Source organism: Cuculus canorus, chromosome 24 (assembly GCF_017976375.1).
Source record: "Cuculus canorus isolate bCucCan1 chromosome 24, bCucCan1.pri, whole genome shotgun sequence".
In the NCBI taxonomy this organism is placed as follows: Eukaryota; Metazoa; Chordata; class Aves; order Cuculiformes; family Cuculidae; genus Cuculus; species Cuculus canorus.
Genome location: NC_071424.1, coordinates 5541279 through 5566765, shown reverse-complemented (window position 1 = coordinate 5566765; position 25487 = coordinate 5541279). Strand labels below are relative to the sequence as shown.

Genomic DNA, 25487 nt, shown 5'->3' with positions numbered 1-25487 from the left:
CTCTAGCCACGACCCCCAGTCTGCTGCCACACATGGCTCCCTCTCCTGCAGGGTCTCTCCATGCCTTGGTGGAAAATTCCTAGAAGAACAAACCAAGGTTTTGTGCACTTTCTCTAAGGGTTTGGAGAAAATTCATTATTTTACCACCTTTACCGGGCTGCTGGGAGATGCCCCATGGTGGTGACACCGATCTGGCCCCACAAGCGTGTCCCCAGCAGCTCTGGGCTTGCTGTTCTCACCGGAGATGTGGTTGGTGACAGCCAGAGGGCTGCAGGTGACATAGGGAGGACAAAAGGTGACACGACCAAGGCCATATCAGAGCCCTGGTTGCTCCTCCCTGGATCCAGGCGTGCTTGGACCCCACAGCCCCCTCCTCTCGATCCACGGGGATTGCCATTGACTCACAGCATCCTCTTCCCCATCATCTCTCTGCTGTATTTACTATCTCTTTATCTCCCACCCTCTCTTTCGGGAAGAGACAGACTTCCCTGTTTCCATGGAAACCCTCCCCCTCACCCCTCACTTCTTCAAAGAGTTTTTCATCCATTTCTTTCAAAAATAGCTATTTTTAGCCCCGGCTTCCTCTTCTCCCCCTCCCCGCCTTTCACTTCCAGCTCACGTTTTCCCAGATGAGCAGCACCCACCGGGGCTGCCGCTGCTGCTGAGCACCCATGGGACCCATGGCATCACCCATGTGGTGGGTGACTCGGTAGGCGCAAGAGCATCTTCAGTCCCCGGTGAGGTCCACAGTCCAGATCCTGGCAGCTCCCTTAATTCCACTGGGAGTGTGGAAATAATGGGGTAAAAAGCAAATGCTTCTGTTCTGAAGGAAGATCCAAGCCAGGTCTTTGAGAACGATCATCTTCGCAGCATCCTCTGTGATCCCCCAACCCGATAAAGCTGGGAGAATATCTCTTTTCCTGCAGTCACAGAGGGAACAGAGCCCCCTTCTAAAGCCAAGGAGTTCTATGTACATTCAAACCTGTGCTGGGATAGAGACAGGTTTCCCAAAGGAAGCTGAGAAAGCTACAAATGGTGGTGGTCAACACCTGGGACAGCCAAGAATCATAGAATCATTGAGGCTGGAAAAGACTCTAAGATCATCCAGTCCGATCGTAGGACCAACACCAGCAGAAGCGGATTCGATGATCCTTGTGAGTCTCTTCCACCTCAGGACATTCTGTGATTCTATGATTCCATGAAGGAAACAATAACCTTAGACATCCCATGGGTAAATACAATGGCAGAGGGATGGCCAACAACTCTTGCAGAGGAAACCATTCTTCACTGGTTGGAATGGAAAGGAAGATCCTTTGGGGTACCAACATCTTTGTGAAAGGATGGGAAGTGAAGTGGCTCATATAAAGCCTCCTTTGGCAAAACATGATCTGGGGAGGGAGGAAATGCCCAGCAAGAACCTATCTCTGAGCTGGAAGAGTCCCTCTGCAGCATCCTGGAAAAGCCGTGATTGGAAGAGCTGGATGCTTCAGCTTGGAAGGAGGGATAAGGCCATTAAAATCCTGCATGGGGCTGGAGTGGTGACTAGGGAATGATTTAACGATATTTCTTCAGAACACAAGAAGGAAATAGCACCCAGGGAAATATCCAAGCTGCAGATTCCAAGGCAGGGAGTGAAGGGTTCATTGTACATCACGTTGGTGTTCAGAGCTGCGCTGCTGGAGAATGCCCACAGCCAGAGTTGAGGTGTAGAGGTGAGCAAAATATCAGCCAAAAGGACAGCAGAAACCATCCCTTCAGCAGCCCAGCTCCTCCAGTCCTTTATTTTAAGATGAATTTGCGCATCACAAACCCAGGCAGCACCAGGTGCTTGTTCCACGTGTAGCTTCAAACAGTGTCCGCTATTTTACTGCCATGGTGGCCTTTACTCATTGCTGTTTATAACCTCCCGAGATGAAGCACGAGACATCCATCCTGTTGTCACGCTGTGCCACCCCTGGGCTGACCTACATCCTGCAGCCCCTGTGCTCCTCTCAGCTCCTCCCTCCAAAAGCCAAGATGGTAAATAAAACCCAACTCAGGAAGGTGAGATGTTGGCACTGATTACATCCTCTGCAGCCCTTCGGTGCAGCATCTTCTCCGTGTGTTTTCCACCCTGGAAACCATACAAAACCCATGGGATGTGTGTGTGTTTTTGTGTTTCTCCAGCCTAGGTTCACACCTGAGGTCTCGGTGGTGGGTTAGGTATGGGAACATCGCCATCCACTCATCAGTGGTGCCATGGAAAGTGTCTCCTGCTGCTCTTCAAGCAACCCCAGGTGACAAGTGCCAACACAGCCCTGATCTATTCGTCCTCAGCGGTTGGTTTTAGTTGATGGTACTCCTCAAACTTTGCGATATCCTGTTTTTCACAGATGCTTAAGCACCTCCCCAGTTAACCACATGTCAACCGAAACCTGCAGCTGGAGTACCACAACCCTTAGGGGAGCTGATACAGAACCCAAGGTCACAGCAGAGAGAGGAGCATGAAAGTCTGCTACAACACACTGCTCTGACTCTGACACTCCTGAACCACAGAGGATCCCTCCTCCTAGCCTTAAATCTGCCCTGCTGGGGTGTAGTTTGGTCCCATCCAGTACAGCCACTCTGAGATAATTTGGAAACAACTGTGCTGAGGCTGATTTGGCTCATCGTGTGTCATCCACCACCCTGCAGACCTGATGCTCACAGCAAACCTAGACAGCAAAGAGATATGAAACCACACAAACCAATCCCAGCACTCAACGCTGCTTTTCTAGAAACTTCTTTGACCCTATGAGACTTCTTGATGCCAACAGGGTCAAACAAGATGTTTTGTAAAATTCAAGAATACAAGGTTCTCCGTCACTCCTGAATTCCCCTGGATTGATCCTGTCCAGGTTGGCTGTGGGTACGGTTGGCTGCTGCTTTGTTCCCAGCCCTGACCCCTCCCAGCTCATTACCTGGAGCTTCTAACAGGATTTGCGCCTGAATTTTGGTAGTAGGAAAAGGATTTGTTGAAATATCCAAGTCACTGACTCAGTGACCACTGAAATAAAATCCCCCTTGCGGAAGCCCAGGCCCTCCACCCATGGAATGCAGCACAGCAGCACATGTATTTCCACTTCAAACCATTTTAGCACCATCTCCAATATTTCACCACTTAGGGGTTCCCTTCGAGAGATTCAGATCCTGAACCGCATCCAGACTCAAGTAGCTCATCCTCAATCTCAGCTGGGGTTTGGGCTGAGCCACGGCTCCGCTCGCTTCACCATCTCCAGGTATTCCTCAAAACCAGGAATGCGCATCTTGCTTTTTAAAATTAGATCTGCAAATACCCAAAGCCGGTAATTTAAAGGCAAAAGGAAGCAGGAAAGTCTCCAGTTTTCAGCTGCGCTTGGAAATCCTCACCTTGAAGCTTGTGGGGGTGCAGGAGTAAGACCGGTCACAGCCGCTGGCGATAAAGCCTGGCTTGCGAAATCATGACTTCTCTTTCTATTCTCAATATTCAATATTTTTAAGAAAATTGATAAGCCAAAAAAAGGCTTTGACACCAATTTTCCGTATTTGCTTTTGGGTGAAAGTCAACAATGTGTTATGAAGCCAAGGCCAAGGTTTTCAAATGAGCTTCCAATCTCTGGAGCGTGTCCAGAGAAGAGCGACAAAGCTGGTGAAGGGCCTGGAGAACAAGGCTTAGGAGGAGCAGCTGAGGGACCTGGGGCTGTTTAGCCTGGAGAAGAGGAGGCTGAAGGTAGGTAGACATTATTGCACTCTAAGACTGCTTAAAAAGAGGTTGCAGAGAGGTGGGTGTTGGTCTCTTTTCTCAGGTGACGGGCGATAGGAGAAGAGGGAATGGACTTAAGTTGCATCAGGTGAAGTTTAGATTGGACATGAGGAAAAATTTCTTCACAGATAGGGTTCCCAGGCACTGGCAGAGGCTGTCCAGGGGGGATGGCGGTAGTCCCCATCCCTGGAGGGGTTTAAAAGACAGATGGGTGAGATGCCTGGGGACGTGATTTAGTAGTGGACAGGTGCAGTTGGAGCTGATGATCTCAAAGGTCTTTTCCACCCTAACGATTCTGTGATCCTATGATTCTCTTATTGCAAGATCCCTGCCTGCGATCCAGGTAAGTGGGTCAGTGCCCGAGCCAGCACCTCCGCAGGGACACCCCTTCTTGTGACACACCGTCAGAATTACAAGGGTTTGCCTACAGCTCCTTCAGTCCAGAAAGGGAGCACAGATGTCCAGATGCCTGCTTGGGATACTGGAAATGTGCGGATCTTACCCCAAGGTTTTATTTATTATTTGGAGTCTCCAAGGAGATCTTATAGCGACTTTCCTGTACCTGAAGGGGTTACAAGAAAGCTGGAGAGGGGCTGTTTACAAAGGCTCATAGTGATAGGATGAGGGGCAATGGGTATAAACTGGAGAGGGGCAGATTTAGACTGGACATGAGGAGGAATTTCTTCACTGTGAGAGTGGTGAGGCCCTGGAACAGGTTGTCCAGGGAAGTTGTGGCTGCCCCATCCCTGGAGGTGTTCAAGGCCAGGTTGGATGGGGCTTGGAGCCCCTGATCCAGTGGGAGGTGTCCCTGCCCATGGCAGGGGGTTGGAACTGGATGATCTTTAAGGTCCTTTCCAACCCAAACTATTCTATGATTCTATGATTTCACCCTGAAAAATGAGTACATGCAAGGGATGCTTCTCAAGCATCATCCTTGCCCCATTGTTTGTATCCCCGACATTTCCCCTCCACCCCACGTCTGGTTCAAACACCACGCGCTGCGTCTTTCAGCCATTTTATTGAACTTTGCGTATGAAATAACAATTTCAAGTTTTAATGAAAAAAAAAACCATTAAAAAAATAAATTCGACATCAGGTAAAAAAAAAAAAATCACACAACCAAAAAAGAAAAACCGAGAAATTCACTTTTTTAACCAGTAATTGAACACGAGGCCCACACGGCTTTGGAGGTCACCAGGACGACGGGATGCAGCAGCTTGTTTTAGCATCAGACTGGTATCAAAAGAACAAAGTTAAACAACTGCGACATAGCTCACTGGCAAAACCAGAGTTTGAAATGAACTCAGAGTAACAAGACCGCACTTTACATTTCCACTTCAAAACTGCATCGTTTCTGTGGCACCTAATTAGTCAGCATTTAGCCTTATTGCAGAGAAGGCTTTGGTTTTTCAGTCTGATACACTGAAGTTGGCAAGACAATATTTCACTGTTCAATACACCCAACGTGGTCCAGCTGAGACAGGCAGGGAAATCGTTCGGGATTACCCAGCTGCGCACACGACTGAGGGAAAGCAAAGTCAAAATTATATCCAGCCATCTCTGTGGATGTTTTGGAGATAAGTTGCATAGTAAGGATGGGAAATAAAGAAACACGAGCTGCTCCTGTGTTAAAGGTTGATGCGATATCGCCCATTCGCAACGTGTTGGGACCTCAGGGGATGGATTAAGAGTCTGTTCTCTTTGAATGCTGCTAAATTCAGCCACGGGAATACCTGACCTTGGAAGGTGATTTGCAGGGAAGGTGATTTTCTTGCAAGGGCGGAGCAATTTGAAGAATCAAGTCCCTTTCAAGGCCTACAAGAAAGCTGGAGAGGGGCTGTTCATAAAGGCTTGTGGTGACAGGACGAGGGGCAATGGGTATAAACTGGAGAGGGGCAGATTTAGACTGGATATAAGGAAGAATTTCTTCACCATGAGAGTGGTGAGGCCCTGGCCCAGGTTGCCCAGGGAAGTTGTGGCTGCCCCATCCCTGGAGGTGTTCAAGGCCAGGTTGGATGGGGCTCGGAGCTCCTGATCCAGTGGGAGGTGTCCCTGCACATCTCAGGGAAGGTTGGAACCAGAATATCTTTAAGGTCCCTTCCAACCCAAACTATTCTATGATTCTATGATTCTGTGATTCTCTATCCAATGCAATAACAGCAGCACAAGGGACATGTCAGAACCCTCATCATTTGGCACTAAAATTGCCCCATTTCAGGCACTAGTTTACAATTTCCCATTATGTTTCCCCTTAATCCCATTCAACTCACAATTTTAGCTCTAGCAACGATTTGTGTATTGCCAGCTAAATTCTGCTGCTCCGAAATCATCCTCTGGAATAGGAGCAAAGCGTTTAAAACACCGCATCAGTGGCCTGGGCTTGTGCTGGTCAGAGAGGTGGTGTGTTACGGAAAACACCCACGGGTGAGAGCAACATCTCAGATCATTCATTTTAAAGCTGCAGTGATGATGTCGCCTTGGAAAAGGCAAGAAAAATGCGGAAAAAAAATGTAATTTACCTGTAATGCGGGGATTACAGAGCTGAGTGATTCGATTGACTTAGAGTTGCTACTCAGCTTTAGCCTCAGCTCAAGGGACAACTTTCCAGCTGACTCTGCAATGGAAAGAAAAGCAAGAGAGTGAGGAGCATGTCAGCTCCTGAACCTTTTTAGGGGAGAAAAATACTATCCCATGAATTCCTTTTTTTAAAAAAGATTCGGTAGCGATAATATCATTTGAACATCTGTCTCAGAAAACGGTGTAATTAAAGCATCCAGGGTGCTCAAAGGCTGGTTTCTGAGATGTTAATATTGCAGGGGGTTTTGCCAGGACCTGTGGAAGGAGCCTGGAGGCAGGAGGGGTCAGCATCAATCCTGACTTTCCCCTCAGATCCAGCCGGGGAGGCAGAGTAGCCTCCAGTATGTCATACATTATCTCCAAAAGCCTTCTCCAGCCACATTGCTAAACCCCACGTCTCCCCTGTGCCTCCATTAGTGCCCTCAAATGCTTTCTGAGATATTTTGCTTTCTACTTTTTCTGCTTTCTTAAAAATATCTTAAAACAAGTGGCTTGACGTGACCCTGTACCGGCCCAGCTCCCCAGATCGGGTTCTCCTGCCAACCCACCAGGCTGGACCCGATGGCAGAGCTCTCATCACTTTAATAGCACCCAAAAATTAAAAGGGGGAAGGGATGGAGACAGCAGCTGTGGTGGGTGCAGAGGGGAAACATCCTTGTGTTCAGCGTCTAAAGAGTCCATTTAATGCACGGCATCTCAGAGAAGCTCTCAGCATCTCAGAGAGCACCTTTGAAGGGCTATGAATAAAGATGAGCAGCCTGCATTCGGATGATTATGGGAATCAATGCACGCTATTTTTTGGATCTTCTGTTGATGTCAGCCATCATTAAGTAACTCCTGGGTTTTTTTGGTTTTTTTTTTTTAATCGACTGGATACATTTTTAATTTGTCTTCCCTTGCCAATTCCAGCCCTCTGCTCCAAGCGACATCTCGACACGGCTGTCCTGATACGATGGTTATCTTTAAAACGCACAAGGCTAGAGTCAGAGTCGTGGCAACACAGATTAACACACCAGACTGATGGTTAAAGACTATCAAACTCTTGATTATTTGGAAAAAGCACATTAACAATTAGCTGGCTCAGCGACCAAGTGAATAAAACCCAACAGCATGGAGGAACATTGTCAAGGCCAGTATGTACAATATCGAGGAGAGGTTGCAATTTGGCAAGATTGTCATCAATGTGAGATGTCCATGGGGTGAATTTGGTGCTGGATGGGAGGAGCGGAGCAGCCGGCAGCCACGGGCTGAGCTCTGCTCCCAGAAAGGGGCATTTCTGCTGCCAGGAGTGGGGCCACTAGGACCCACAAATTCAAATGGGTGAAGAAATCTGGTTTTTTTTCCCATCACCTTGCTCATCAAAATATGCTTTTGAACCATAACAGAGATGCTTTAACAACGTGGCTGTTGAAAACAGACAAGATATAATTATGTTACACACACGTGCCGTAAAAAATGCTCTCCATAACGCCAGTGAAAAATAAAAATAACTTTAAGTACTGATACATTCTATCCCCCATTTTAAGGGCTACTGGATCATGTTCCAAAAGAAACTAAATTTAACACCTTTGGGACCAGGGCTTCCCAAGATTCAGGTCTGTGTTGCCATTCAGGAGATCAATTCTCCTCCTGTTACCATGCTGTTACCTGTGGGCAACCCAGCGTTGTCTGCAGGGGTGGGGAGATGCTGGAGAAGACCTTCAGTGGGTGCTTTGGCTGTTTGCAGCCCAAAACCACGAGTGTGGTAGAAAAGTGCTTTCTGGGTCAGTCCTTTGAGATTTCAGAGTTGCTAAAGCTTTTGTTCAATCTCTTTTTGTAGCCTCAAGAGCACGCTATGAACCCATCGCATTGCGGGGAAAGGCTGCAAATATTTAGATTTTGCAGCTTCTTAGTGGATTTGGAGGTGAGATGGCTGAAAAAAGCCCAGCCCCATATGGCCCCTCCTGCTGCAGCTCCATCCATGGTGGTGGGGAAGGGACCACAGCCTCAACCCTCACTCCCCAAACACTGAGGACTTTTTATGGTCTTTTTAAGGTCTCAGGCTTTTTGTGGTCTGAGCATTGATTAGTTTTGGCTCTAGGGAGCTGCAGGACGAGGCAGCCCAGAGGAGCACAGCTCCCCTCTGCAGGAGACACGGGATGGATGCCTTGGAGGTGGGTTTTGGCCCTGCCGTGTTATGACACAGTCAGCTACGAGTCGAAAAGGTTTGCAAGTCCATCCTCAGAGCAGCTCTGGCTGCAGCATCATTGCAGTTATTGCCAGATCCCTGGGGATTTACCAGCAGAGCAATTTGCTGGAGGATCCCATGGAGAAGCTCCCTTTCCCTACCCCCCTGCCTCAGAGCTGGACATGGCCAAACGCAAAGTTAATGAGATCCACTGCTCCAATTAGCTTTAATTTGTGCAGGCGGCTTTCACACTGGATTGATTTCACACTGCAGGGTGCTTCACCTCCATGATTCTCAATTCCCTGGCATCCCTCTGTGGAGCCTTGGCACCCCCAGCTCATCTCCACGGGCTCAGGGACCTGCTCTTTGGGCTCTTCCAGCAGCTCTGGCCCCCAACCCACCTCCCTCTGCACCTCGTGTGGAAAAGCAATGATAAAACCAGGTACCAGCAGCACCAGCTCATTCTGATTCAATTATCCCAGTGGCCACACGGTTTCTACCACACTGGGAATAAATGCAAACAAACCCTAGGATCAATGTCGCACTAAGGGCCAGATCCATTCTTGCTTTTTGTTCCCTAAGGCAAGTAATTCATCTTTGACTAAAATCACTGTTTTTTCTCACTTTTATATCTTTTCTTACCATCCCAGCCCGTTTTCCCTTGCTTCTACCAATGCAGAGCCCCACAGGCTTCTGCTTTGGAAGCCAAAGCCCTGCTCCCATGAACAAGGTCTCCAACACCAACAATGCAAATGCCATGACAGGAGGAGGAAAGGAGGAATTTAAGCCAAGAAATCATCTGTGTTTAAAAGCCAAACAAAATAGACATGACCTCACCAATGTCAATGCATTCCTTTAAGAACCACATCATTTCCTTACTGTTAAGGGAATTTCTCAAACTTAATTTCAGATGGAGTTTGCATGTGGGGCTTAGACAGCCAGAAAGGAGGAGGACTTCTCCTGCTGAAGTACAGACAGCTCCGGCGCAACCCCAGCCCTGAAACTCACTTGAATTTTGTCTTCAAAGCTCTTCTATAAGGAGAGACTTGTGGTGCGGGCAGCCAGCTGATCCGCCATGAATATTCCCTTGATTTGTCCCATTTCAGAGTCTTTCTCCAGGGTAGGATGTTTATTTTTAAGTGCATCCTCACTTAGGTTGTGCTTCAAAGCATCCCACGTGTGTCTCCTGCTGATGTTCCCCATCTTCTGCCTGCCATCTGCTGTGGAATGCAGGTAAATAGCTCCGCTCAGCTCCCAGCACGATGGTGGATGCAGGTTTTGGTGCTGTCCGTTGAGCAGAGTGGTCCTGGCTCCACATCCCAGGTACACGGTGGGCACCTAGAGATGTGTCCTTAGGCACGGACCCAAAGCGATCAGCAATGAATTCAAGAGTCTGTTTCATGTGCCTATGATTTTGTATCCTGTTACCTTTCCTTGAGCATCCTCTGCTTTGGAGCAAGCTCCAGCTCACTTTCTTTGCTCCAATCCAAAGAAACATTCCCCAAACCATTCTGGTGAGTTATTGCAGTGCAGGCACAGAGGATCCTTTGTTCACCTGAGTCCCACCAACATTATTTTCACTCAGAAATCCAGTGCTGTCACAAGTATCGCCTTACTGCTCCGACGGAATATGTGCCAGGCAGGTTTTAGTCTCACATCTAGGGTGGAGGCAGCGTGCTGAGGTGGATGAAACCGGGGTGAGAGGGAGAAGCCAGAAGCAGGAGAGACCATCAACACCAGTGGTCTTTGCATTTTTGGACCACTTTATGGACCACTTACCCCATTGCATTGTCTAAAAGTTACCTATAGAGCCCTAGAGAATGCGGTGAGGTTATAGAAACCCCACTTTTAATGGCTTCGCAGCCCAGTGTGGGAAACCCACAGCTCTTAACCTGCCACAAAAAAACCCTCAGTGTGCAAAATGAAACAGCAACAGGTAAAGGGGCGATGGACTTTCCATTTACTATGGTATTCACAACACAATGCTGTAATATCCCCTTGGGACTCAAATCCCATTGGGCAGCAGAGAAGGTCTCATGGGCTCTTCTGAAACAAAGCAGGGGCACAATGAGCCAGAATTGGGATTTTATACTTTTTCCACCCCTGGAAATTTGATTTTTCTTTAGTTTTTCATGGAGTGTTGTGCTCCTGAAAGCAAGGCACAACTTGTTGACTGTTCCAACACCATTTTCCTCAGCATCAGCAGAGATGTTGCAGCCTTCATGAGGGCTTAAAATAAATCACAGCCTTTGGTACAGCACGGACTTACTTATAAAGAGCATTTACAGAAAGTCAGAAAGATAGAACTGAAATTATTCACATCCCAGGGCTGAAAACAGCCCGTGTCCTTCAACAGGGAACAGTGAGAGTAAGCAAACTCCCCCCCACCTCCCTCCCATCCCTAACATAACCACTTGGACTGTTTATTAGCAGCTCTGGTTAACGTTTCCTTTCTGGATGCTTAATCTTTCAAGAGATTTTTTTAAATAATAATAATAAAAATAAAAAAAGACTGAAAGTATGTCCAAACAGTTTCCACCTCTCCTCCTTCTTTTCCCTGGCTTTGTTCAGTCTCGTTATATTGCACATGATTTGAAGATAATCTTCTGGCTGCAAAGATGTTCCCTTCTACTTAATGCACTTTGAAAACACAGATAACGCTCCAAATATTTTATATCTGTATATGAGATGTGAAATGGGTTTAAGTGGGGAGGACAGATCCTCCATCCATCAGCTCCACAGCAGCGTGAGTCGCCGTGTCTGTGATGTTTGCCATTTCCTCGGAGACGTTTCATTTCTCAACACAGTCCTGAAGGTCTTAATTTCTAAACTTCTTCTGTTGTCTGTTGGGCAGAGCACAGAACCGCTTTTACGCACATCCTGCGTTGGAAAACAAGCAACAGGTTCTTATTTCTTTTCAAGGCAAAGTGGGATCAATGTTGCACATTGGTTCCCTTGAACAATTTCACCTCCCGGTTCTCCACAAACACAAAGGGGAACATTTGTTAATTAAAATTGTTTAAGGGCTTAAATGCAACACAATATAGTGAGCTAAAGATAGGAAAATGATTCATTAAATATATTCCAGTTATTAATTATTATCTCACCTTAATGGCAAGTTCAAAATCCAGAATAATTAGCACAAAGTTGGTTTTCCTCATCCAGCTGGGTTTGTTCTGATCCAATATAATTCACATGATATTAAGCATTGGTTTGACTTCATAAATCTGATAGAGGGGATGGCAGGAGCCAGGGGTGATCCCATGCTCGGCACTCAGACTGCAGCGTTGCTCCCACAGAACCCACAATCTGGGATCCCTTTTAATGCAGGAATGGAGATGGAGAATGATAGAATGTCTTGAGTCAGAAGGGACCCACAAGGATCATCGAGTCCAACTCCTACCCCTGCACAGGACAACCCCAACATTTGTACCATGTGTCTGAGGGTGTTGGCCAAATGCTTCTGGAATCTTGTCACACTTGTGACTGCTTCCTTGGGGAGCTGTTCCAGTGCTCCACCACCCTCCGGGGGAAGAACCTTTTCCTAATATCCATCCTAACCCCACCCTGACATATTCCTGCCATTCCCTGGGGTCCTACCATTGGTCACCATAGTGAAGAGAGAGATAGAGAAGAGATGGCTAGCAAGGGGCAATAAAAAATCCTCCAACCTCGGCAGTGCCGGAGCTGCTGAGCCCCTGGAGTGCACAAACCCAGCTGGAATTCAGGCTACAAAGGTGATCGGAGGGCTGGAGCACCTCCCACACAAGGACAGACTGAGAGAGTTGGGGTTGTTCAACCTGGAGAAGAGAAGGCTCTCAGGAGAACTTACAGCGACCTTCCAGTACCTGAAAGGGGCTAAAAGAAAGCTGTGGAGGGTCTGTTCATAAAGGCTTGTACTGATAGGATGAGGGGCATTGGGTATAAACTGGAGAGGGGCACATTTAGGCTTGACATGAGGAAGAATTTCTTCACCATGAGAGTGGTGAGGCCCTGGCCCAGGTTGCCCAGGGAAGCTGTGTCTGCCCCATCCCTGGAGGTGTTCCAGGCCAGGTTGGATGGGGCTTGGAGCCCCTGATCCAGTGGGAGGTGTCCCTGACCATGGCAGAGGGGTCGGAACTGGATGATCTTTGAGGTCCCTTCCAACCCGAACTATTCTATGATTCCATGAATCGCAACAGGTCAGCTCTGAAGCCTAATGACGCTGCAGCGTGAAGGGCCTCAGCCTGACTCATCTTTTAATACAGTGAGATGCTTTGCTGTCTTTAGGACACTGAGACTCTTAAAAACTTAATGCATTTGTTCGTATCCTTCTCCTGTTCTTGAAAATCCATGCTCTGCGTTTAGTTCATACCACAACAATCAGAGCATCCCCGGTCCTGTGCCACCACACCCCAAGCCCTGCGCTCACCAGCAAACGGGGCATGGCCAAATTACTCTGGGGTTTAAGCCCTGTGCGAGACAGCAGAAGTCACAGGCCCCAATTCTGCCCCTTTCCTGGTGATTTTTCAAGTGGGAATTAGTAAAGCTTCCTATAGCGAGGTTCATTAACTATATTAAAACCAGTGTGTGGTGCACGTTAATAAGATGAGTGCTACCACCAAATCAGATTATGTGAGCCGGATGCTTCATCAGCAGCCAGTGATGAGACAAGGAAGGATCTGTATCCACGGTTCAGAGCCCAGCCTAAGGCATCGTGACCTCCCCGGTCCAGCTCATCCCCCCAAATGAGCTTATTTTTCCCTCCTGGAAATGGAGATATACAAGAAAGGATAGGATCCATGCACCACAGAGGGTGAGACCCAACTCTGGATGTTGCAGGGTTGATAAAAGCAGGCAGAGAAAGGAGAGAGATGGGATTTTCCTCAAGGATCAAAGATTCCCTTGCAAGGCAGAGCAGCACTCAGGGGAAAATAAGCTACCAGAGGGGCTTAGTGCTCCTTGCAAGGGTCTCGGACCAGCTGGTTACTCAAGCACCGGCTTATCCTGAAGTGCCTGAAGGACTTAAAGCTAACTGGGGTTTATGCTTTATTGGACTGGGCTTGCTGGGGGGATTACACCCCCCTTCCACCTGCCAGCAGGGAAGGGCTCCTGGGTTTTTTTAGCAAAGCACTGGTCAACCTGCCAGGATCCTCAAGCATCTCTGGAGTATTACACAAATAAAACCCAAATAGCACCCTCAGCCCAGCACAGGCTGGGAAATCCAGCTGGCTTGGCTGAGAAGGGGATGGCAGATTTGGGGTTCTGCAGACTAAGTGGTAAATAAGAATTTTCTCAAACCAGGCAAATAACCCATTTGTTCGTGTTACCCTGGTGCGTTTTCAGGCTCTATCCCTGCTCTTGTAGGAAGAAAATCCAAATCCTTAACCTAACGATGATGTTTCACCAAATTCAGCAAGAACAGCAGTGGGAGTGAGAACTCGGGACCTTTCAGGAGATACCATTGCTCCTCCTCCTGAAGAGATCCAGATCATAGAATCATCGAATCACTAGGTTGGAAAAGACCTTTGAGATCACTGAGCCCAACCGTACCTGTCCACTACTTAAACCATCTCCCTGATAACTTCATCCACCTGTCTTTTAAACCCCTTCAGGTTTGGGGACTCCGCCACCCCCCTGGACAGCCTCTGCCAGGAATTGACAACCCTTTCGGTGAAGACGTTTTTCCTAATGTCCAATCTGAACCTGCCCTGGTGCAACTTGAGGCCATTTCTTCTCGTTCTATTACCCTTCACTAGACCAACACCCACCTCTCCACAACTTCCTTACGGGCAGTTGTAGATAACAATGAGGTCTCCCCTCAGCCTCCTCCACTCCAGGCTAAACAACCCCAGATCCCAGGCTCCTCATAGGACTTTTCTCCAGCCCCTTGTATTCCCATCTTACAGGGGTGATGAAATCCTCTCCACTCCAAGAGTAACATAAGATATTAAACAGCAGCCACAAAAATTAGACGTTTTTAAATCAGGCAAGCCAAATAACTTGTATGCAAGCATTTGGAGCTGGCGAAGCAGCTGGTGAGACTGCAAGTATGGAATATTTCTGGAGCCCTAGACCTGGTGAAAATCCAGAAGACTGGAAAATACCTCCAATTGGACCAGTCTTATAAGGGATAAACAAAGTGACCTGCAAACGGATGGGTCTGGCCATCTGTCGCTGATCCCAGACAATATGCTGGAATGGCTGAGAGTCTTAATACAGAATTAAAGAGGAAGATATAACTGATGCCAGTCAACACAGGGTTAGGAAAAACTGTTCTCATCATGTCAAGATATTATATCAAGAGATATGTTGATATCCCTTCTTACTGAGTTCTACGTTCGGCTGATAAAGGTAAAAGCTTGTGTAATTCTCCCCTCTAAGGGAGATGCGTGACAGCTTGGTTGAGAAAAGGGAGCAATAAAGCCAGTTCCCAGGAGATACCACAAGCCAGAAAACCAGCTGAACCCAGGTCGAGCTCACTGGTTTGCATCTCCTTGTGCGTGCTTTGCTTTCTCAGAGCGTTCTGCAACAAGGAAGGGAGAGATCTTGCAGAAAGGTTTCCAGCCCTAGGAGAGAACAGCCCAGGCTTGTTTGAGACGCAGCAGAAAGATTTCCTCCTTTAGTCTGGAGGTTTCTGAAGTGCAAGACGTCTTTCAGGCAACTGAAGGGTAAAGCACAAGCAACTGGGTGCCACTTCCACGTCCCTCTTGCCAGCCCAAATTTGCAGCAGGTGGGTTCAGCTTAAGCCCAAACTTCTTATTTCCCATTTTTGACCAACTGCAACAGCCTGAGGTTCAGATCTCTACTGAGCCACGGTGGCCGCTCCAAGCAGAGACCAGCAAGAGGGAGAAGAGGGATTCTGACTATAAATGCACAGAGGTTTCAGGTGTAATGGGTCATAAAGATGGAAAAGCAAATGCAAAGAGGCAGAGTGAAGAAACTGGAGGAGAGGAGGAGGATTATGGGAAGGGGAGCCCTAGGGCAGAGCTGGCACCCCCGGGAAGCTGGGTGAAACCCTAGGTGTCCCTCCAGCTAGGGGAAATAACTGCAGTCAATGGGGCATCAGGGGGAGAGTCTGCAGGCTCCGCAAGCTTCATGAAAGCTGAAGTCCCTAAAGCCTTTGGAGGATTAATTGCTTCTGGCTCTGTGTTTCAAAACTGCCTCTTCCTTCCACAGCGTGTTTCATTGCAAACACTTAACGAAGCCACTCGGTGTCGTTTACAGATGGGGAAACTGAGGCCTGGAGGAGCTGAGCTGCCAAAAGCCACCCAGCAGGTAGGTGGCGAACACTCAGTAAATGCCACAGTGCTCCCATCCTCCAGGTCTGGAATTCAGAGACGCACGTTGTCATGGACCCACTCCATGCCAAAATCCTCCTGAGCAGCACAGCAGCAGCCACCGCCTGCATTGCACTCAGCTAATTTCTTGCAACCAAATCAAACGGCAAACACGTCTCTCTGCAAACGCTAAGAACAGTTTGTGTGCTCATCGTGTCCACGTTTCACTGCAATCTTAGCTTCCCATGAGAGCAAGACCCCAAGCACAAACCCTGCCAGCAGCCACGCTGCCCCTGCCGAGGCTGGGGGCTATCTATCCATGACAGTGCTTTGGAGGAAGCAACGCAAAGCAGCTGGTGCTGGTGCTGGTTAGCATCAAAATAAAACCAACTGCACTCTGTATCCTTGCTAGGGAGAGCAGAGTTAGCCACTGGCGAATCCAGTTGTGCAAGGCGCTCATCCAAGCCTAGTCTTCCCACCTAATACGTGTTAAAGATGCTAAAACTGAAGTGCAGCAACTGTAGAAAAGCAAAAGACAGGACAGAGCTTAAACATGCTCAGGAAAGCATCTGAATTACAAGTCTTAAGGAAATGAATCATTCTCAAACAAACCCAGCAGCGCGTGCTGCCATCTGCATCGCTGAGCCAGGGGTCTTCATATTAGTGTGCAGCGCGGCTGGGTAAAGACTATTCCTGTTACGAGTAGAGGAAAACCAGCGATAAGGAAGTATTTTAGCTCCTTCTAACTCAAGCAACAAGATGAACGAGATAGGAGGCAGGTTTTAATTTACTTGAGTGCTTCGTGGTTCATAAGAAGGAGAAAACTGACGGTGCCCTGCGGAAAGGTTCATGCGTGAAGGTTTCCCTGCCCTGCTGCAGATCATCCTCAGTGCTGAAAATTCAGGCGCTGGGCAGCAATGAGACACAAATGGGCCCTGAAACATGGGGGCTCATAGAGCAGCACCTTATTTGTGGAAGGAAAAGCAAACAGGAGCTCACAGAAGGCTCAGGTTTTTTTGTCTGAGTTTTGCCAGCAGGGATAAAAGGGCTGCAGCTACAAGAGCAGTGTGGAACCCGGCACACATCCCTCTTCTGCACAGAGAATGGTTCTCAGGAGCAAAAAAATGGGATTTGCTGGGTGACAAAGAGCAGAAACCCTGATGCCTTTCCAGCATAAAGCAGCAAACACGCATCTCATCAGCTGGGATGAATATGGCTTTGACGGAGACACCATTACTCACTTTCCTGTGCAGGAGTCCAAGTATGGGAGTAAAAGGTCTCCATTGTATCCCAGGCTTGACCGCAGTAGAGCCAGGAGAGCCTGAGCTGTGGCAAGAGCCAGATACTGCAGAGACAGAGCTGGGGCTGCTCTGCAGGGCTCCGCCAGCAGTGAACGCGACTCCCGCTGTAGGAGTCCTCTGTCCTTCAGCAGAGTTGTACCCCTTCCTCATGCCAGCCCTATATCTGCCCAAAGAAAATCCTGTAGCACCAGCCCCTAAAAGAAAACCAAAACCCTTCCTCTGCCAGAGAAATAATTTCCAGTTGGGATGAGGCACCCTGGGGCACCCACCCTGAAACACTCCCAAAATGTCCCTGTCAGAGCAGTGATGGTGGCAGTCCCATGGTTCTTTCCGAGGAAATCCCTCCAGCCAGGGAAGCGCACACAGCTCTCGCTGCTCAATGCCCGATTCCCACTGCTGGCGTGGGGAGGGGGTGCACAGCACGCGACGGGTGTGCTGGGACTCAGGGGGTATTTCCAGTGGGAGCAGCACTCAGGGAAATGGGGAAAGGTAGCAGCATCCCATCCCAAACACAGCCTCCAGCTACACAACACCCCCTAAAACTGAGCCAACACCCCATTCAGATGATGGGTGCAGAGTGAGAGCAGGGAAGGGTGCAGAAGAACAGTACCACTTCCATAGCAGAGAAGGAGACAATGTAGAGGATATTGCCTCACCCACAGCATCCTACAGTCATAGAATCATAAAATGGCTTGAGTTGGAAGGGACCTTAAAGATCACCCAGTTCCAATGCTTTAGCCATGGGCAGGGACACCTCCCACTGGATCACTCTGCCCAAGGTCCATCCAACCTGGCCTTGAACACCTCCAGGGATGGGGCAGCCACAGCTTCCCTGGGCAACCTGGGCCAGAGCCTCACCACTCTCATGGTGAAGAAATTCTTCCTTATATCAAACCTAAATCTGCCCCTCTCCAGTTTATACCCGTTCCCCCTCATCCTATCCCCACAAGCCTTTTGTCAACAGCCCCTCCCCAGCTTTCCTGTAGCCCCTTCAGGTATTGGAAGCTGCTCTAAGGTCTCCTCGGAGCCTTCTCTTCTCCAGACTGAACAACCCCAACTCTCTCAGCCTGCCCTCCTATGGAAGGTGCTCCAGCTCTCTGATCATCTTTGTAGCCTCCTCTGGACCCCTGTTCCAACAGTTCCATCTCTTTCTTATGTTGAGGGTTCCAGAACTGGACACAATCCTTCAGATGAGGAATAGAGGGGCAGAATCCCCTCCCTCAACTTGCTGCCCACACTGCTTTGGATGCAGCCCAGGATGTCCAGAAAGTCTCTGTTTCCCTGCACCCATCACCCACACAACTGAGGATGGTGGTGCTCTGAGCTCTTTCCCAGAACACAGCCTTTGAGACCGAATAGTAAAATGAGTCACATTTAAATCCTGTTTGTCTGTTTGCACTCGCAGGTTTGCAGTCTACCCAGTGATCACTTGTTAAAGCATATAAAAATAGGGGATAAAAAGGCCCTGCGTTCCATCAGGCTGCGATGGGAGCCTCCGTGTGCTCCCACCAAGGCATGCATATTTTAAAAGGATGGCAGGAAGAGGGCTCCAAACTACACAATTAAACACATTTTATGAAGAACACTCTCCGTACACATCAACTGCTGCAAAAGACCCTTTCCTTGCACTCCAGCTCTGCCGGGAGGGACCCTTTCACAGCTGGTGAGCTCTGGGTGGCTCCTTCTCCTCTGGTGGGGAAGTCACTTGTCTGACCTTTGACTTAACTGTCCGTAAATTGGTGATTAAAAACAAAACCCGACTTCTTTTGTCAAGTGATGGAACCGGAACAATTGCTTGGGAATAAATTTAACCCTCCCAGAGGAAAGAGATATCTCTAGCGCTTGTTTGTGTCCACAAGTGTGGTGGGTTGGATACTGTTCTGCTCCTTTGGCCACCCTACGCACCTGCAGGGCATCTACTGTGCAGGAGAACAACAGAATCTTTTTAGAAGAGATCAGGCCTGAAAACACACACAAAAATTAGGACAAATAAGCAGGAGAAAAAGATGACAGTGTCAAAGGACCAAGCAGAGGAGCCAGGGTTAGGCTTCCCGCACATCCCCTGCATCCCCTTGAAACAAGGATGTTCTTGAGGTGGCATCTAAGGCTGAAAGAGGGGAAGGGAATATGTCCTGAAATACAAGCAGACAGAAAATGAAAGAAGCCGAGGAAAGGAGGTAGGAATGCTCTGTATCATCTGGTGGCCCATAAAAATGGAATACACAAAGCATTCTTTGAGGCAGCTGCTGCCTCCCAGGACTGCATCCTTGGGGCAGGAGCTGCCTCCTCCCATCCTTGCTTCCATCTTTCAGTGCCAGCAGTGTCACTTCGTCTCTGAGATGACATGTACAAAGGACAGGGAGGAGGAGGACATTTTGGAGAGCATCCCTGCCACGCTGCACACGCACACAAGCTGGGGAGTCCACGCTGGGGACTACTTAGGGATGCAGCCTTTCCCTTGCTTGCTTTCTGTGCGATTGCAGGTGGCAGCCCGCGGCTTCCAGTAATGCACTTCCCTCCATTTAATGTAATAAGCTGAGTCTCAGCAAGCCCTTCACCCTGCCTTGGGAAGGCTTTGCAGCAGGCAGGCAACTCCGCTAACAATGATTTCCTACCGCTGCCCCCTCTAAACGCATTAGAAACAATCGAGTCCGACGTGCTACAAAGGCTGAGGCTCCTCTTCAGCTCCCCAGTGGCTGTTAAAACAGCCCTAAGACCTAATAGGAGGCACATTGCAAGAGAGCAAAGTAAGTTAAATAAGCAGCTGGCTGCCAAGAGGACAATCTTTCAGCGCTCTCCCTCCAATTCCTGGCACAACCGCGCGCGGCAGCCAGTTCGAGAGAAGCCGTCAGACCGTGTAGCAACAGAAAGCATTCATCTCGCTGAACGGTACCAAACGAGACAGCACAGAAGGAAGAAGCAGACAGAAATGGGGCAGTGCATTGAAAGGATATCCCCGTTTTTTCCACTTCTAATTGTTTGGGTCTTAAAGACAGTGCTTTTATATTTTTCAGTGACACCATTTAGTACTGGAGCAAAACTGCCTTTTTACTCCAGTGGAAGAAGTGGTTTCCTTGTCACTTCTCCCATACAGGGTCTTTTACTGCCAATGAAATACATTTGAAATGATTCTATCCCTACAAAATAAGGCAGGGAGTAGTCGGGAAAGCAAAGCAACAACCTGCAAGGTTTCTGCTTATTTTAGATGGCAGAGAAACTGAAAACTGTACTGTGCCATTTCCAGAAGAACATGTGGTTTCCGTAAGCTGTGCAGCTGCCATGGGGAAAACACAGACACAAAACTCATCTGTGAGCTCTCTGGAGTCAGATAATTTCCCCTGCTTTTAACTGAAATCTTACTTTTAGGAACAGTTGTGCAGGGAATCTCTGATAACAATAAAAAGTAAGAGCTCAGAGGCAGAAATTACACTTCAGCCCGCTGGCATCCCAGGGAAAAGGCACGCTGGAGCGTTTCCAGTTATCCCAGACAAGGGTTCCCAGTTATCCCACGTGAGGGGATGTTTGTTACCTCCATATCATCTCCCTAATAAAGGTGATTTGTTAGATCCTCAGCTGGTGAAAACTATGGGAGCTCCAATACAGCCATCACACACCACGAGCCAAGAGGCTGCTCTGATGTTTTCCTTGGTTATAAGGGTTTCATTCACTGGGGGTGAAGCAAGGCTGAGAGAAAGGTTTACAAACTGTCCCGATCCTTCTAAGTCTAAGGGAAAATCCTTGCTAAACTCTGATTTCTGCTTGGCCGGCATCTCTCAAGACAAATCCCCTCTTCCACACACTGGGAAAGGTGTGACTCGCCCAGGCTGGGGTCAAACCCCTCATTGCCATAGGAGCTCCTCAACAGCATCCCTGTGCACCACCTGGAAGGAATCTGGTTTTATTTAACCCAAACCCAAGAAAAACAAAGCAGAGCTGGAGCCAAAGCACTCAAGGAATCGAGGCAGGCCCTGTCTTCAGCCTGCATCGATGGCAGAGGTTGGATCAAAGCATTAAACCCTACAAATAACCTCTCTAGCATGTGATTGAAGAAATCCATCTGCAACAAAGCAGCAGGGTTTTCCTTTTATGCATGGCACTAAAAAGCAAATTAAAAAGCAAATATAGTCAGAGGAGCTATAAGATGTTATCCCATTTTACCTAATGTGCAGAAAGGTAAGCTGAAAAATAAAACTGAACAATGGAAAACATGAGTTTTGTCCCCCAAAAAGCCACATTACTGGATGACCCTGTTAAACTCTACCCGGTGCAAAGCTCACCTGATCCCATCAGATGTCCCATGGCCCCTGGTGCACAGGTGAAGATGAAGCCGGTATATTTTCCCCGGCGGGGTTTTGGTTACTTTTCAGTCCCATTCTTTATAGATCTGTCCCCCTCGTTGCAAAAAGCTGCCAAGGTTTCTCAGCCGAGCTCTCCCATTGGCCGCCCAGTGCCATTTTGCACTGGGTTTGGGGAAACCGCTGGGTTTCAAGTGGTGCAGGAGGAGCGCGGGGGTCGTTCTCGGCAGAGCAGGAACTCTTGTTTGCAGGATGAGACTCCATCCCCACATTTCAGTGCCAAGGTGTGAGCTCCTCTGCGAGGGAGAGGTGGATTTGAGGTGTGCTTATTGCCCATGGGCGCTTTATTTGGCAGAGGGGAAGCCACAGTCCGGGAAGGGGGTGCCAGGGTGGGGTCACACAGCCGGGTAGAGCCACGGTGTCCTGCGGGATGATGGGGCTGGAACCATCTGGAAAGGTTTTTTTTTTGTGGGAAGAATGAGGACTAAGGGGGATGGGAGAAGGGATGCCATGACAACCTTTGGGGGTTTCCCAGGAAACCAGGGTCGCCATGGCAACTGCATCACTCTGGTCCGAATTAGTGACTTCCGCTGGAAGACGTGTTCGCCACTTTAATCTTCTTGTGATAAGCAGCTGCATCTCTCCCAAATGCATTGCGAGAAAAAAAAAAAAAGAGGAAATATCCCTTTGTCTCCAACTGAGTGGGTTTGAGGCTGCACAGCCACGGCGAGAAGCCTGGCACGGATCCTGCATCCCCCGCTCCACACACACCATCAGCTCCTGAAACCATTCCGTTCTGCCTTTCGCCTCTCTCCTCCCTACACACAGACCTGCTGCACGGCCACAAATTTAACATTGGATGAAATAACGCCATAGGGCTACAGGGGAAGGGAATTAAGAATAGAAAAAGACGGTTGGATTGCTTTTCTCTCCTATTTAAATCGGCACTGAATGCACTCAGTCTCTGACCAGATTAGAATTTCATAAATGATCTGACGGGGGAGAAAACGGAATCTGCGATGTGCCCGTAATGGCACACCACGTTTCAATATTAAGAGTCATTTAACAATGTGGTAACAGAGACTCTCTGCAAAATTAAATGGTTATTTCCTCCCAACCCCCTTCCAGTACGCCCTGCAACACGTTTTCCTCGCCTCCCCACCCAATCTGGCATTGATAATCCAACAAGTGAATTGATGTGATGGAAGGGAAATCGGCTACGCGCTGCCTTTAGGGAATGGAGAGGAGGAAGGGGGAGATCCAGGAGCAATGCGAGAGGTCCCTGAACCCAAGAAAACAAAAGCAGCCCTGCAACACGTTGCAGAACAAACACCTGTTTCAACGGTGAGTGTGGTTTTTGTCTTCATCTTCCTCCTCTTTACCCTTTAGCCATCCTCTCCTCTGGAGAATTTTAAATCCGTCTTTTTGGATCTTTAGAAAGGAAGGATCTAAAAAAATAAACATATAAAAACGAGGGTACACAGACCGATGATGGTGCATGTTCCACACAACACCAAGTACACAGTCACTTTGCATTATTATTGTTGTCGTTATTTTTCTACGGCATCCTCAGCTTTTTGCTGCTGTTTGGTTGGTTTTGTTATTTTAAACATCTGTAAAGATCTTTTTGATGTTCACACAGTTGGGATTGTTTGAGGTCGTGCAGTTGCCTGTCTTAAAGGCAGCCTGTTTGAATGCACTGTGGTTGATCCCTCCTTCTTCGATCACCATGTACTCGGACTTGCTGAGGGTGGAATTGCTGCGAGCCTTCCTCATCTCCTCGCTGGATGAGAGATGCTGGCAGCTCCCGACGTGCATGTATTGGGCTTGTTCCTCACCTTCTGTCTCTCGGTGGTAGAAATAGTTGAAATTGGAGACTATGACAGGCACGGGGAGAGCGATGGTTAGCACCCCCGCTATGGCACAAAGAGACCCCACGATCTTGCCCCCAATGGTAATGGGGTGCATATCCCCATAGCCCACGGTGGTCATGGTCACCACCGCCCACCAGAAGGCATCAGGGATGCTACTGAAACCTGAACTGGGGTCATCGGCTTCTGCAAAGTAGACGGCACTGGAGAAAAGGATGACGCCGATAAAGAGGAAGAAGATGAGCAAACCCAGCTCCCGCATGCTGGCCTTGAGAGTCTGCCCCAGGATCTGCAGACCCTTGGAGTGCCGGGAGAGCTTGAAGATCCGGAAGACCCTGACCAGCCGGATGACTCTGAGGATGGCTAAAGACATGGCTTGCTGGCCATTGCCTTGCCTCTCAGCAAGCTCGGTGCCCAGTGTGATGAAGTAGGGAATGATGGCCACAATGTCAATGATGTTCATGATGTTCTTGGAGAAGGTGGCCTTGCTGGGGCAGGCAAAGAATCGGACCAGCAGCTCAAAGGAGAACCAGATGATGCACAAAGTCTCCACCACGAAGAAGGGGTCAGTGAAGGATGACACCATGGAAGCAGCAGAGGACGAGGAGTTGGTGAAGACATCAGGTGGGAGAGGGCCACCACCTGTCCCGAAGGTTCCCCCAGTTCCCTCGTAGTCATGGTCATCTCTGAATTCAGGTAGGGTCTCCAGACAGAAGATAACAATAGAGATAAGGATGACGAGGACAGAGACTATGGCAATGCCTCGGGCTGGCCCAGAGCTCTCAGGGTACTCGAAGAGGAGCCACACTTGGCGCTGAAACTCCTTGTCGGGAAGCGGACGCTGCTCCTCCCGAATGAAACCCTCATCCTCCCGAAACTTCTCCATGGCCTCCTCCCCCAGCTGGTAGAAGCGGATCTCCTCGGAGAAAATATCGATGGGGACGTTGACGGGTCGCCGGATGCGCCCGCCTGACTGGTAGTAGTAGAGGATGGCATCGAAGCTGGGACGGTTACGGTCGAAGAAATACTCATTGCGGAGGGGGTCAAAGTAGCGCATCCTTTTACGGGGGTCGCCCAACAGCGTCTCGGGGAACTGTGCCAGCGTCTTCAGCTGGGTCTCAAAGCGCAACCCCGAGATGTTGATCACCACCCTCTCGCAGCACTCGTGCTCCCCACCATCCACGGGTTGGCCGGTGGGGACGGTGGCAGCGGGTGGGGGTTGATCATAGCGGTCCCCACCGAGCAAAGGATGAGGATGCTGGGGTTCTTCCAGCAAAGGGTCTCCGCCGCCGCCGCCCCCCACCACCGTCATGCTGCCTTCCTCCCCTTCTTCCCCCTCTTCCTCCTCTTGCTCGGGGAGCGGCTGGGGGGCGGTGGGGGGCAGCTGCTCGCTGTAGCCCAGGTTGTGGTGGCTGCTGGTCGAACCACCCCGCGGGTACCGGCTGAAGGAAGAGGCAGCTGGGGAGCAAAGCAAGCTCCGGCGCTCGTCCATAAAGGTTGGGGGGAAAAGGGGAGGTGGGGAGAGGATGAGAGAGGCAGCAGCGAAGCCTCTTCTTCCTCTTCTTCCTCCTCCTCTGAGCGGAGAGGGAGAAACAGCCGCCCAACTCCTCCAACGGCTGCCGCTGCTCTGAGGAGCTCAAAAAATCCGCCCCCAGCCCTGGCACCGCCTCGCTCAGTCACAGCTCCCGGAGACACCCACCAGCACCCTCAGCTCTCTGCGGGCACCCCAGCCCCAGCCGGAGGGACCCAATCCTTCCCCCCACCCCACTGGTCACCTCGCGCCCAGCATCCTTGGATACTCAGCAGGTCGCTGGAGGGGAGAGCTTTTCCTGGCAGAATCACTGCCTTAGAAAGAGTTTTTCTTCCCTTCCCCCAGGGCAGGAAGATGTAATTTTTATTATTAATTTTGGGGTTTTCCTGTTTGTTTCCAGTCACCGTTGCAAGCCGCGGTGGGGCTGTGGGGAATGGAAAGCAGACAGCAGCGGCCGCAGCCACCAACTGTTGTTTTGAATCAGCGTTTCAGCTATAGCGCTGGAGGTTTTATTTTGTCTGTACAGAAGAGAGAGCGTGTGCGTGTGTCTGAACGGCTGTCTGTGTGTGTGCAAACGTGTGTATGTGTGTTCGCCTGTGCATCCGCCCAGTAAAATAAACACAGAGGTGATGCTGAGCCGGCCCTCCACCGAATCTGATCCCAAATCTTCATTTCAGACTTTCCTGCAAGAAAGGCAAAAGGCTGCTGATATTTCCTCCCCCCTCA

At 49.2% G+C, this 25487-nt stretch overlaps 1 protein-coding gene across 3 annotated transcripts; it reads right to left on the bottom strand.

The window, feature by feature from the left end:
* Positions 1-10923: 10923 nt before the first annotated feature.
* KCNA3 (potassium voltage-gated channel subfamily A member 3) lies at positions 10924-25479 on the bottom strand. Of its 3 annotated transcripts, XM_054087867.1 has the most exons (3): positions 21342-25479; positions 11612-11822; positions 10924-11384 (listed from the first exon to the last, which is right to left on the bottom strand). In XM_054087867.1, the coding sequence occupies exon 1, from the start codon at positions 24720-24722 to the stop codon at positions 22965-22967; it is 1758 nt and encodes a 585-aa protein (XP_053943842.1). In that variant the 5' UTR covers positions 24723-25479; the 3' UTR covers positions 10924-11384; positions 11612-11822; positions 21342-22964. The 3 variants fall into 3 exon arrangements, with proteins under 3 accessions (XP_053943842.1, XP_053943841.1, XP_053943843.1); XM_054087866.1 differs by lacking the exon at positions 11612-11822; XM_054087868.1 differs by lacking the exon at positions 11612-11822 and having other exon boundaries at positions 10924-11347.
* Between the last annotated feature and the right edge of the window lie 8 nt (positions 25480-25487).

What these genes read in the sequence shown, in the direction of transcription:
- KCNA3 (XM_054087867.1), bottom strand. Translation starts at nt 24,722, where the DNA reads ATGGACGAGCGCCGGAGCTTGCTTTGCTCCCCAGCTGCCTCTTCCTTC.